This window comes from Sinocyclocheilus anshuiensis, unplaced genomic scaffold, assembly GCF_001515605.1.
Source record: "Sinocyclocheilus anshuiensis isolate Anshui unplaced genomic scaffold, SAMN03320099.WGS_v1.1 scaffold1316, whole genome shotgun sequence".
Classification (NCBI taxonomy): Eukaryota; Metazoa; Chordata; class Actinopteri; order Cypriniformes; family Cyprinidae; genus Sinocyclocheilus; species Sinocyclocheilus anshuiensis.
The window spans coordinates 2,096,305-2,109,172 of record NW_015542553.1 but is presented as its reverse complement, the minus strand read 5'-3'; the positions used below and the strand labels follow the sequence as shown (position 1 = coordinate 2,109,172).

The window sequence follows — 12,868 nt, the reverse complement described above, 5'->3', positions numbered from 1 at the left end:
CAGAATTTTCATTTTTGGGTGAACTAACCCTTTAATAAAGAAACATGTTTTTAACAGTATTTTTATGCCTTTATTTTTATGTGCATATGTATATATATATATATATATATATATAATTTTGTATGCATTAAAAAAAAAAAACAAAAAAAAAAAAAAATCAATTGTATTGTGCTGTGCAGGCATTGACTATAGTGTGCAGACACTGAATTTGGGGGACAGTCATGTGGCTCTTCAGTTATGGGACACTGCAGGCCAAGAAAGGTGAGGCCCTGATACCTACATAGTACAAACAGGATAGAGTTTTGCATTAATACAATTATTATCGTCTTGTTTAGGACATTTACATTCAGCTTGAGTCTGTGTTCTTTATTTTTGTTCCTCAGTCTGTACTGTTATCCTTTTAAGCATCTCTGAAAAGCTTGTCATCTAGAGTAATTTATTGCATAACCAAAACATAATCTCACTTGTCACTGATGATAAACATCCAGCATTAATAAAAAGCAATGTCACTGTGTCCTGCAGGTATCGCAGCATTACCAAGCAGTTTTTCCGTAAGGCAGATGGCATGGTGGTCATCTATGACATCACAATGGAGGACAGTTTCAGATCAGTCCGCCCCTGGCTGACCAGCATACAGGAGGCCGTAGGCGACCCTATACCCGTCATGCTCCTTGGCAACAAATCGGACAAGGAGAATGAGAGAGAAGTGCAGACAAAGGAGGCCAATATGCTAGCAGAGGTGGGGACGTCTCTTATGCTGTCAATCACACAGTATATCATAGTCAAATATAAATTAAATATTAATAATACCTAATATGCTCTGTTTTTACCCAACATCACCTTATTCAACACAGCAAGCACAGATTAATAGTATTTGCTATATTTGATAGGAAGTAAACTTGATGTTCTACGAGTGCAGTGCTTATACTGGAGCTAATGTGCTGGAGGCCATGATACATCTGGCCAGGTAAGAACTCAAAAAACATGCGAATGCAACATGTTGTTAAACATTGACATATTTTGTTTAGCTGTGATGTTTGTAACACCTCAGCCACAGCTGCAACCCACAAAAAAGTTATAAAACTGAGACAGCTAACCGACAGCAAACATTATCAGATGTCAACCAGCTTGCGGTTTTCTTTTGTATCTTCAAAGTGCGATTAAAAATGCGACTTTGCAGATTGTGTGAACCTTATGTAGTTTATTTACTTTGAAAGGCCCACTAAATGTGCCTGGTGGCAGCCATGTTGAGATCACATGACCAGCCCAATGCTAAGTATATCTCAGTATCTCCACTATAATCAGACAATTTCAGCTGTTGAATATATTACATGGGAGAGTATTTGTACACACAAAACATATTTAGGAAAAAATTATATATATATATTATTTTATATTATAAGTATTTTAATGAACACTGATATGTAAATACAACTTGTTTATTATTTGTTATATTATTATTGTTGTTTTATTTATTTTAATTAATGCTTTAAGGGTCCTGAGGGAGCAGGAAGACAGAATATGGGTGAACACGGTCAGACTGGTGGATCAACCATTAAAGAAGAAAGCCTGCTGCTAGTGACCACACACACACACAAACACATGGGTGAAATCACTCTATGCTTTACATATCATCACCACACCCTCTTATATTCAATGTAAATAATTTAATGTAGGCTGAAAGAGGACAAATTCACTTATACTTGAATCAAAAATTAATAGTGTAATGTGTTAAAAGGTTTTTCATGTCCATTTGTCAAAGAGCATTGTATATCTGTGTTCATCTGATGTGTGTCCAACTGTAGATGAAGTATATTAGTCTCAGGACACTTCATCACACCTCATTTAAATGATCTTTGTCCATATTCTATTTGTTAAGGATACCAATTGTCAATCACAATACATTTATGGAGAACATGTGTTCAGTCAAGATGCGTGTGACAAATGCAGTTCAGCCAGTTTATCCCACACAACCAAGTGAGTGAGAACAGAGTCATTCAAGAAAAATGTTATTGTTTGTTACTTCCCATTTATTTAGCATTGCAATAGCCTCATTCAACCCATCTGAAGTCTTGCTAGCATCATGAAACCTGGATTTCAAACTGGCCAGTAAAACCTCACTGCTTGAACAAGAAGCATTTCAGTTGCTGTGCAGAGACAGTTCAGTTGACGACAACAACATGAAGCACTAAAATCTTCAGATATATTATTGAGGCTGGATTCAGTGTCGAACATGTCATGCCTCGTTCGTTGTCTTCATCTGAACTGCTCTGCTCGTCTTGTTTTACACAGAGGAGCAAACATCGGTGGCTCCAACAGACAATGACCTGACAATTGAACGAGAACACGAAACCAAAAATATTCTTAAGTTAAAACTGTCACATTATGTTACTCTAAAATAACAAAGTTTGTACATTTGATGAGAATGATTTAAAATAGTGTAGCTGCTCTTAGAGGTTCTTTAGAAAAATCTTGAAGTGAAATCTTGAGTGAATCCTGAATAAATTCAAATAAAGCAAAGGCAGAAAACACGCCAGTGGTCACTATATTAAACAACTCAACACTAACCCAATAAATATAACACAATAAAAGCACTTAAATATAAGCAACACATCAAATATGAAGTGAAAAAATGCCATTCATGCTCTTTTCATGTATGCATCCAAACTGAAGCCTTGTTCGATGAGGCACTATTGTACGATTTCACATTGGCATTGCCGTTCGGTAACATCTTATAAGGTTAAATAAACACAAACTTTGACATTCTCAGACTCATTAACAGTTACATTCAGAGTGATGTTTTCACAGTCTATCCTCTATGTGCATTTTAGAAGGTGACACGTGATGACACTATTGCTTTTAGTGCTGGACTCGCACTGATGACATCACCGAGGGGTCCTGCAGTTCAGCAGCCTCTCTGATCCAGACAGAGGCAGAGGAGAGGCACATTCCGTCTCTCCGCCGAATCTCCCTGGGAAACGGTGGCCTGACTCAGGATGCCGCTCCAGTTTTACCGCATCTTGTAGTCGTGGGAGATGGCTGCGTCGCAGAGCTGTCCTTTGAAATCCAGCTCAAAGGTGAAGTCCAAGTCACGCTGGAAGAAATCAAATTTGGCTACTTCAGTACTTTTTCAGTACATTTTGTTTCTTGTTTTTTTCTAAACCAGTGGTTTTCAACCAGAGGGCCGGGACCCACTAGAGAATCTCAGCACACTTCCAAGGGGGCCACAGGATGGCTTAAAACGCTAAAATGAAGATCTGTTTCTCAGAAATTAATACAATCTTGGAAGTCATGGAAAATTTTGAAATATATATAATTTTTTCTAGTTATGTTAAAGGAGGAACTGCTATTTGCTTAAAATGATTTAAAATAAGTTAAAATGATTTTAAAACAAGCTAAAAATAAGCTATAATGGCTAAATGAAGATGTATTTCATATTTTAATTTGTTATACTGTATGAGAAAATTAAAAAGAGGGATTTCTAGACATGAAAAAAACATGTCAATGAATACAATCTTTAAAAAAAAAAGTAATGGGAAAATTTGTAATAAATATAAACTTTTTCCAGTTACGTCAAGTTCTAAAATATTTTATTGGGAAGATATTGCTATTTGCAAGATGGCCTAAAATGGTTTAAAATAAGCAGCTAATATGAACGTGTTTCTTATTTTAATTCCTTTTTTTTTAAAGTGATTTCTAGACCTGAAAAAGTCATGGAAATTAGTCAAATCATAAAAGGTCATGGTATTGTAAATTCTTTGGTAATGAAAAGTGTAAACCCTGAAGAACATTCACTTCAGTAAATTCTATAATTTAATTATTTTAATTATTAATAATTATTTAATTTAATTATTTTAATACATTGTCAAGTTTCTGTAAATTAAAAAAGCTTAAAAATAAACAGCTTTGTCATTACAGCAGAAGTACCAGAAATATCTTGGAGGACCTTCAAATATTGTCTTTGACAATGGGAGGCCTTGGGTCAAATAGGTTGAGAACCACTGTTTTAAAGATTAGATTTCTCTCCATCTCCATTCACAACCTCACCTCATTATTCTCATTGGGCTTCATGGTGATGCTGCCCAGGATTTCCTCTCCTCTCCGCACCGTTAAGTAATCCTCCAGATAAAACACCGTCTGCTTCCAGTGAGTGCTGGGAGCGTCGGGGGCTTGAACGGAATGTACGACTCGGTTAGTACCAGATTTATTTGTAAGTGATAATAAGGTACAGAATAAGTGACGGCTGAACCTGTAGAAAAGCCAGTCTTCTTGTGACACTTGGTGAACTCAATGTTGAAGTACGTGACGAGAGCATGAACATAGTCATTCCTCTGGATCTGCAGGCAGAAGGCCGAGGTGAATGTCAGATCCTCCGGCTTCACCGTGTAGATATCCACCTCCTGAAAGCGATACGTCACGTTTCACACTTTTTGGCATAGAGATTGTTTATGTAGAGATTATGATTGGCCCGCATACTTGCACTAATTCCTTTGATGATAGGCTATGAGATACTCAAGCTGTGATCTACTGTAAGCTTGAAGTGTAATGTGGTTTATGTCATATAGCCTTAACCCACACATCACAACAGATCTGGTTTCAAAGACTTTATTGTTTGGATGTGGCCATATTGGTGCCTGTTTAAGTAGAGGAGTTGGCACAAGCATCAGCCTTGGTGAACAAAGATCCTATTACTCCTTGTGCGAACAACAGATCAGTAGCAGCATTGACCCTTTCATTTGTTCAATTCAACTTTTCATTTAGTACACCTCACAAAGAGGCCGAAATCATTCTCCTCTTCAAAGAGTTTGATCCTCCAGGTGATTCAGAGCCTCGTTGAAAGCATAGCCTTCTCTTCTGTTCTTCTTTCTTTCTCTTTCGTTCTTTCTTTCTTTCTTGTTCATTTGCTGGCGGCTATCCAGCTTTCTCTCTGTCCCCTACATTGTCTCTTTTTCTTTTGACATATTTGACATTCAATGTCTTCAGTGTCACAGATCATAAACTTGCTCATGCAAAATAAGGATATTACTGCTCATAGTTTGCTCTTTTAGAGCTCAGGATTCTCAAATAAGACAAACTTAAATTTATTAACTCAGATGTTTCTCTGAGACAAAATGAGACAATTGTTGAAATACAGTAAGATTACAGAGTCACGGATATAGAAATATAGATAGCTTATATCAGGTACTTTGAGAATTAATACTAAGATCTGATTATATTTAACCTTTGCTTTCTAGATAAGATTGAGCACAATTTGAGACATTGAGATGTGAGATTACTGTGGTCTTTTTTTAACAGAATTAGGCTAAAATTTCAGCAGTGTCTTGTGATGTGACATGCAATAAATTAAACCTATTTTAAACATTTAAAAAAATAATTAAAACAACTAATTTACTATTAAAATTATTTAAACGATTTTAAATATTTGTCATTTAAATTATATATTATATTATATTATATTATATTATATTATATTATAAATTTAATCTCATTCCTGTTTGGGAGAAATCATTGAGATATTAAAGAAATCTCGTTTGTGATTTTTCTTTCCTACTGTATAGGACAAAGCACTTTATTACAACAAAATGTAAGGCTTCAAATTACCTATATGATGGTATTATTAGCATTATATCCCATGAAGAGTAATTTCTGTTAGCTCATTTAAATGAATGATTTGTGTTTGTGCATGTTTTGAGTTGAGTTGAACACACGTTACCACGCTGTCATCAGGTGCTCTTTACTGCGAATTATTCTGTTTTGTAACGCCCACACTACATGTGTTCCAAAGTAGCCTATCAGTCAGTACTATGATTCAGTTCAGATCTTGCTCCCATATACACACATATAGAGCACATACTGGTACCTTAATCAGGCAGGAGTTGGTCACGACTTGTTTAGGATCTACTATGTCCACCAGGGGCTCCATCATAGCAACGTTCCGAATGCACGTCATGTCAAAACCATAGACATTCTCCCACCCTGCAAGCATAGAGAAAATATATTTTTAAGACATTTTAAACTCATATGTGCCTGAAAAAGCAGAAAATCTTTCTGGCTGTGTCTGGTCGTCTTCATTTGGCCCTAAAATAGACTCCTGCCTCCTCTGTGTCTGGCAGCATTTGATTACATCCCCTCACATGAGCGTTAGGCCGAGGCGAATCTCACACTTCCATCCAAAACAAGAAGGAGGGAGTGAAAGGGATTGAGAAAAAGCAAACCTCTTGCTGCGGGGGAGTAATGGAACCCAACAGGATTTTTTTCTAGTGTTTTTCAATTCTTTTTAAAGCTAAATAAAAGTAAGGTACCTAAATGAGCCACTGATCAAGCTACATTGCAGAACAAGAAACAGATTCAGTATTAAATGCTCATTTAATACAGTACCTATTGGCAAATGGCAGTAAGTGTGTGTGCGTGTGTGTGTGTGTGTGTGTGTGTGTGTGTGTGTGTATATGCAAGTGTTTGTACTCACAGTGGATTTTGAAGTCTTTGTATTGCCGATCCTCAATGGCAACCACATACAAAGTCGCTCTGTCTGGAAACATGAAACCACCAGGTTTCTGAAAACGACAGGAAAGAGAATCTACAGATCACCACTGAAAAAGATTAACGGATAGTTGATGTATGTCCAACATATTTTTGTATTTTTAAATTACAATTTAGAAATACAATTATTATTATTATTATTAGAAGTAGTAGTAGTATGAATGATAGGTCATAAAACACATAATAATATAATATAATATAAATTTATCTAAATTAAATCTATTATTAATATTAAATCTTTAAATTATTTTAGAGTAATTATAGCATGTCACATCACAGGACATTGGTGAAACTGCCCTCATATAACATTTTAATCTACAAAAAAAAATGGTTCCTGGCATATGCGTGATTATATTCCTATTATTCCAGTGACTTCACATCATTCTTTCTTTTCCTTCCTGTTCAATGCACCATAAAAATAACCCTAGGATGAAACAATGCCCTGGCACTAACACAATGGTTCCATAAAAATGTTTAACAAGCCTCTTGTCCTCTGGACCAAATTCAGTGGTAGACATTCATCAGCAGCCCAATGACTAGCCACTCATTCCCATTATAAATGATAATTTTCAGCATGGACACATGCTTCACATTCTAATTAGTCACATAACCTTGGCCTTGAGACAGCCAACACACACACACACACACACACACACACACACACAAACTAACCAGCCATTTGTCTCTGGCGTAGATGACAGTATTGAGCATAGACTCGTAGAAAAGACAGTAGCCCATCCACTCTGAAATGATGATGTCCACCTGATCCACCGGCAATTCAGTCTCCTCCACTTTCCCTTTAATGATGGTAATAACTGCAAAATGCACAGAAAATTGATGAACATAAATTAGTTTATTATTATTTGTATTAGTATAAATTATAGTATATTAGTATAAATAATACATGGTCATAAAATAACACATTTGATTAATTATTATAATTGCTATCTAAATTAGATAATAATTTATAATTATTATCTAAAATATAAATGGATGAGCTGATTTTATACTATTTAATTTACAATTAAATATTAAATATGTTTAGATTTTATTCTAAATAAATACATTTATAATAATAAAATGACTCCAGTTTTACATTATTATCAGTCCCTAATGAATAAAATCAAGTCTCATCCCACATTTTTTGTTTCACTCATAAATGCGTCACAGAAATCAAATGGGTTACGAACCCAGTATATTTAGGCACAAAAAAGAATGGCAATATAAAGCTACATTGATTGATGGGTTTCTTCATGATTTTCTCTCTCTCTTCTTTCCTTTCTCCCATCCTCACCATTTTTCCCATTTTGCAAAAGGCAAGTTGCCAATGTCCAATTGCCATGCCTGTGTGTGTGCACTCTAAAAAATGCTGGGTCAAATATGGACTAACCCAACTTTTGGGTTAAAATTTTTATTTAAAAATTTAACCCAACAGCTGGGTTAGTCCATATTTGACCCAAAGTTGTGTTGAAACAACCCAGCATTTTTAGAGTGTGTGTGTGTGTGTGTGTGTGTGTGAGTGTGACTCCAGTGACTCCTCTCTCACGCTGACTCAGGCTTCTCACTCGCCTGCTGCTCTCCAGTGTTAATGAGAGCTGCTGTGGACAACTAAATAACTTCTGCCATCACACCACAAGAGGAGGGTGTCAGCTACAGGAAGTGACTATGCTGTTTCCTGTGTTATGGAACTACTCTTGCCAACAGGAAAATGTATGACTCTTCTATTCCACACATGAACACAGATCAGACCTAAACACTGTGCTTTGTCCTAACAGGAATGAGCTGCGGATTGTAAATCTTACCATTGTCCAGGTGATTTGATTTGATGATTTTCTCTGAATACTCTGATATACTGGAACATTCAATCTATTAAAAAAAGATAATTAGCTTAGTTATATTAGCATAACTATCAAGATGATTACATTATTCTTAAGTGATATGTATGCAAATTAACCATATTAGAGGTCTGCTAGCCGACTCGACAGTTTTTCATGCATAACTTGAGATTTTATATAAAGAATTATTATAAATATTTTGTGGAATATACTGTTTGTATCAATCTGCTTGTCTTTGTTTGCATGCTCCAGGCTGACTGTCAGTCTATGAATTAGTGGCAATGATGTTTCATTGACTCTTTTTGCAAATTACATTGTTATGCCAGTAGGTAGCGAAAAGTCATTATGAGTGAGTTAATGATTCATTCATTCAACCGATTCATTCATAAACTCTTATTCATTCCGGAATTAAATAAGTGACTACTGTCTTTAAGGGTCAGTCATTGAATCATTTACTCAAGTGATTCATTCAAAACCACTGATTCATTCTGAAACAAAACAAGTGACTACTGTCTTTATGCGTGAGTTATTGAATCTTTCATTCAACCGATTTGTTCAAAACCACTGATTCATTCAGGAACAAAACAAGTGGCTACTGTCTGTATGCTTGAGTCATTGAATCTTACACTCAACCGATTTGCTTAAAATCACTGTTTCATTCAGGAACAATTTAATGACTGCTGTCTTGGGTTTGTGCGCTTGCGCGTGCCTCAAAAGAGGGCTTACAATGACTTACAAAGATACATAACAGCTAGAAGTGTATGCACTACTTGCTTTATGCAAGCACTATATAGGATAAATCACTTAGTTAAAGTTAAAGTTACTCGTCATCAGGCTACAGAAGAATACCATAATTCCTCCGTTCAATTAGGCCTAAGACATCGAGAGTCACGCAGACCTATAACAACCCAGCCACAACACATAATTGCGAATAACATGCCTTACCTTAACGCAGAATCGACTGGGTTAGTCCATATTTGACCCAAAGTTGTGTTGAAACAACCCAGCATTTTTAGAGTGTGTGTGTGTGTGTGTGTGTGTGTGAGTGTGACTCCAGTGACTCCTCTCTCACGCTGACTCAGGCTTCTCACTCGCCTGCTGCTCTCCAGTGTTAATGAGAGCTGCTGTGGACAACTAAATAACTTCTGCCATCACACCACAAGAGGAGGGTGTCAGCTACAGGAAGTGACTATGCTGTTTCCTGTGTTATGGAACTACTCTTGCCAACAGGAAAATGTATGACTCTTCTATTCCACACATGAACACAGATCAGACCTAAACACTGTGCTTTGTCCTAACAGGAATGAGCTGCGGATTGTAAATCTTACCATTGTCCAGGTGATTTGATTTGATGATTTTCTCTGAATACTCTGATATACTGGAACATTCAATCTATTAAAAAAAGATAATTAGCTTAGTTATATTAGCATAACTATCAAGATGATTACATTATTCTTAAGTGATATGTATGCAAATTAACCATATTAGAGGTCTGCTAGCCGACTCGACAGTTTTTCATGCATAACTTGAGATTTTATATAAAGAATTATTATAAATATTTTGTGGAATATACTGTTTGTATCAATCTGCTTGTCTTTGTTTGCATGCTCCAGGCTGACTGTCAGTCTATGAATTAGTGGCAATGATGTTTCATTGACTCTTTTTGCAAATTACATTGTTATGCCAGTAGGTAGCGAAAAGTCATTATGAGTGAGTTAATGATTCATTCATTCAACCGATTCATTCATAAACTCTTATTCATTCCGGAATTAAATAAGTGACTACTGTCTTTAAGGGTCAGTCATTGAATCATTTACTCAAGTGATTCATTCAAAACCACTGATTCATTCTGAAACAAAACAAGTGACTACTGTCTTTATGCGTGAGTTATTGAATCTTTCATTCAACCGATTTGTTCAAAACCACTGATTCATTCAGGAACAAAACAAGTGGCTACTGTCTGTATGCTTGAGTCATTGAATCTTACACTCAACCGATTTGCTTAAAATCACTGTTTCATTCAGGAACAATTTAATGACTGCTGTCTTGGGTTTGTGCGCTTGCGCGTGCCTCAAAAGAGGGCTTACAATGACTTACAAAGATACATAACAGCTAGAAGTGTATGCACTACTTGCTTTATGCAAGCACTATATAGGATAAATCACTTAGTTAAAGTTAAAGTTACTCGTCATCAGGCTACAGAAGAATACCATAATTCCTCCGTTCAATTAGGCCTAAGACATCGAGAGTCACGCAGACCTATAACAACCCAGCCACAACACATAATTGCGAATAACATGCCTTACCTTAACGCAGAATCGACCACAGAGTCCAGCGTTTATATTTTTTCTACGAATCTTTGAGTTAACGTACTAAACATGAGTGGAATTTGCACCGCAGCGCCTCCACACCTTGATGCTCATGACAAGAATAGCATGTATAGTTATCTTTATTTAAGTGATTTAGGTTTAAATCGCCGTCATGCATGAATGAATGATATTTTTGCAATTTAACACATAATAATCCACAATGATCACATTACACAAAACTGAAATTGCACGTCAAAATAACACATTGTCAATATTTTTTGAGACCCCCCAAAATTTCACAAATCACGTTTTCAGGGGAGCCCATGTCTTAAGGGGAGCCGAGCTCCCCCTAGCTAGTGTAAAAAAAGAGTCAGATCTGCAGTAATGCCTGCATGTTGCCCTCTAACTCAAAGCTATTGTATATAACAGTAAACACACTTGTAATGAGTAATTTGAGTCCTCACCCCATATACATGTTTGGCTCCTGCCTTGGCAGCAAACATGGAGAGGATTCCGGTTCCGCTGCCCACATCTAGAACTATCTTATCCTTAAAGATGTGTTTATTGTGGTACATGGAGTTCCTATAGGTCAGTGTCCTCACCTCATCCTTTAGCATTTCCTATTGAGAGGGGAAAAAAACAACTTTTAGTCAGACTGATGCAATTAGTTTTAAATTTGACCCTAAAATATTTGATCAATAGAGTATGGCTGTACATATTTTACTGGTGCAGGTTTGAGAATTTGAGTCCATGACTTTTATTCCTCGTTTCCTCACCTTTTCTTTTGGACTGGGCTGTGGAGGACAATATATAGGACACAAAGCGTAGTGTCTCCAGGATTCTTTTTATAGAGACAGGTCTCCATTTAGCCTGCTGGGATTAACTGATACACATCTTTCCAACCCCCCCTCTCCCTCCACTCTAATTATCTCTCCTTTTCTTTCTCCCTTTCTCCATCTTGTTATCTTACTCTCATCCTTCTTTTTCCTGTTATCAAGAACTGTGTCAACAGTTTGACCCTCATGCTCTAAATATGCAGGTATCAAAGGTGTTCTCTCAGTTCTTTTTGAATTAGGTTAGAAGGTGTTTTTTTAAGTTCTTACAATCAGCTGCATGTGATAAAAGTTCTATAGCAGAAACAATTTTCTGATATTTTTCTACCTTAAAGCAACAGAGATGAACAATATAAAAACACACTTTCATCTTAGGTTAGACTAGCATACTTTTCCACTATGCTTGATGGACTCCAGTTACCTCATGAATACCAAAGTGGGCATAGGAGTCAAAGTAGTAGTCCCGTGATGTCATCTCTTCCGGGTTGAGTAGCTTGGCCATCTTGCCTCGGCCCGGGCAGGCAGAAAGCGCAGAGACGTGCGGCGTGGGTGGAGGATGAGGAACATGATGAACGGACGTCACTGGCTTTGGTAGCGGAGATGGTTGTAAGGACTTGGATGAGGGAGCACTGGAAATATGCTGCTGCTGCTGGCGCTGCTGGTCAAGACAATAGTATAATGATAGGCTCACTGTCATACATCACCACTTACTGGACGCATTTGCCAGACAGTTTTATCTAAAATAACTCTTACTCCGACTTTAATCAGTTTGTGCACTCTTTGGGAATCAAACCCATGACCTTGGTGTTGTTGCACTGAATGATTTTTTTCTGCAAATGTTTAAGTTAGATTTTTTTCAAGGTATCATTCAATGTGATATGTAGATGGATGGATGGATGGATGGATGGATGGATGGATAGATAGATAGATAGATAGATAGATAGATAGATAGATAGATAGATAGATTCAGATTTGTACATATATTTTTTTATATGAAATAAATAAATAAACATGCCAAAAAAGCAATTAAAAATAGACAGTGTTCTAAAAAATATGTGTGAAAAACAGTTGAAGCAGATGGACAAAAGGCACCTTTTTCTGCAAATGTGTTTTTTTTTTCAAGATAGATAGATAGATAGATAGATAGATAGATAGATAGAACAAACGTCAAAAGCAATTGAGAAGAAAAATTTGACAATTTTGTAAAAACTGAAAACAATTAACAAAGCAGATGGAATGGGGGGCACTTTTATGTCTTGTGATTTTTCTTCACCTTGCTATTCAGGGCTTGTGTTATTTAGTGACCTAATAACAAACGTCAACATTAAAATGAGGTATGCAAAGGTGAATA

The 12,868-nt window shown here is 36.4% G+C and overlaps 1 protein-coding gene and 1 pseudogene across 1 annotated transcript in view; one reads left to right on the top strand and one right to left on the bottom strand.

The window, feature by feature from the left end:
• LOC107694236 (ras and EF-hand domain-containing protein homolog) overlaps positions 1-2,605 on the top strand; it is a 13,939-nt pseudogene extending 11,334 nt beyond the window's left edge.
• LOC107694311 (protein arginine N-methyltransferase 8-B-like) overlaps positions 1,516-12,868 on the bottom strand; it is a 13,020-nt gene continuing 1,667 nt past the window's right edge. Inside the window, exons 2-10 of the mRNA XM_016493981.1 lie at positions 11,939-12,175; positions 11,149-11,304; positions 9,704-9,767; positions 7,213-7,355; positions 6,467-6,554; positions 5,861-5,976; positions 4,250-4,400; positions 4,048-4,169; positions 1,516-3,094 (exon numbers count right to left, since the gene is read on the bottom strand). Of these exons, the coding sequence (XP_016349467.1) occupies positions 3,011-3,094; positions 4,048-4,169; positions 4,250-4,400; positions 5,861-5,976; positions 6,467-6,554; positions 7,213-7,355; positions 9,704-9,767; positions 11,149-11,304; positions 11,939-12,175 (1,161 nt within the window). The 3' untranslated portion in view covers positions 1,516-3,010. The remainder of the gene's footprint in view (positions 3,095-4,047; positions 4,170-4,249; positions 4,401-5,860; positions 5,977-6,466; positions 6,555-7,212; positions 7,356-9,703; positions 9,768-11,148; positions 11,305-11,938; positions 12,176-12,868) is intronic.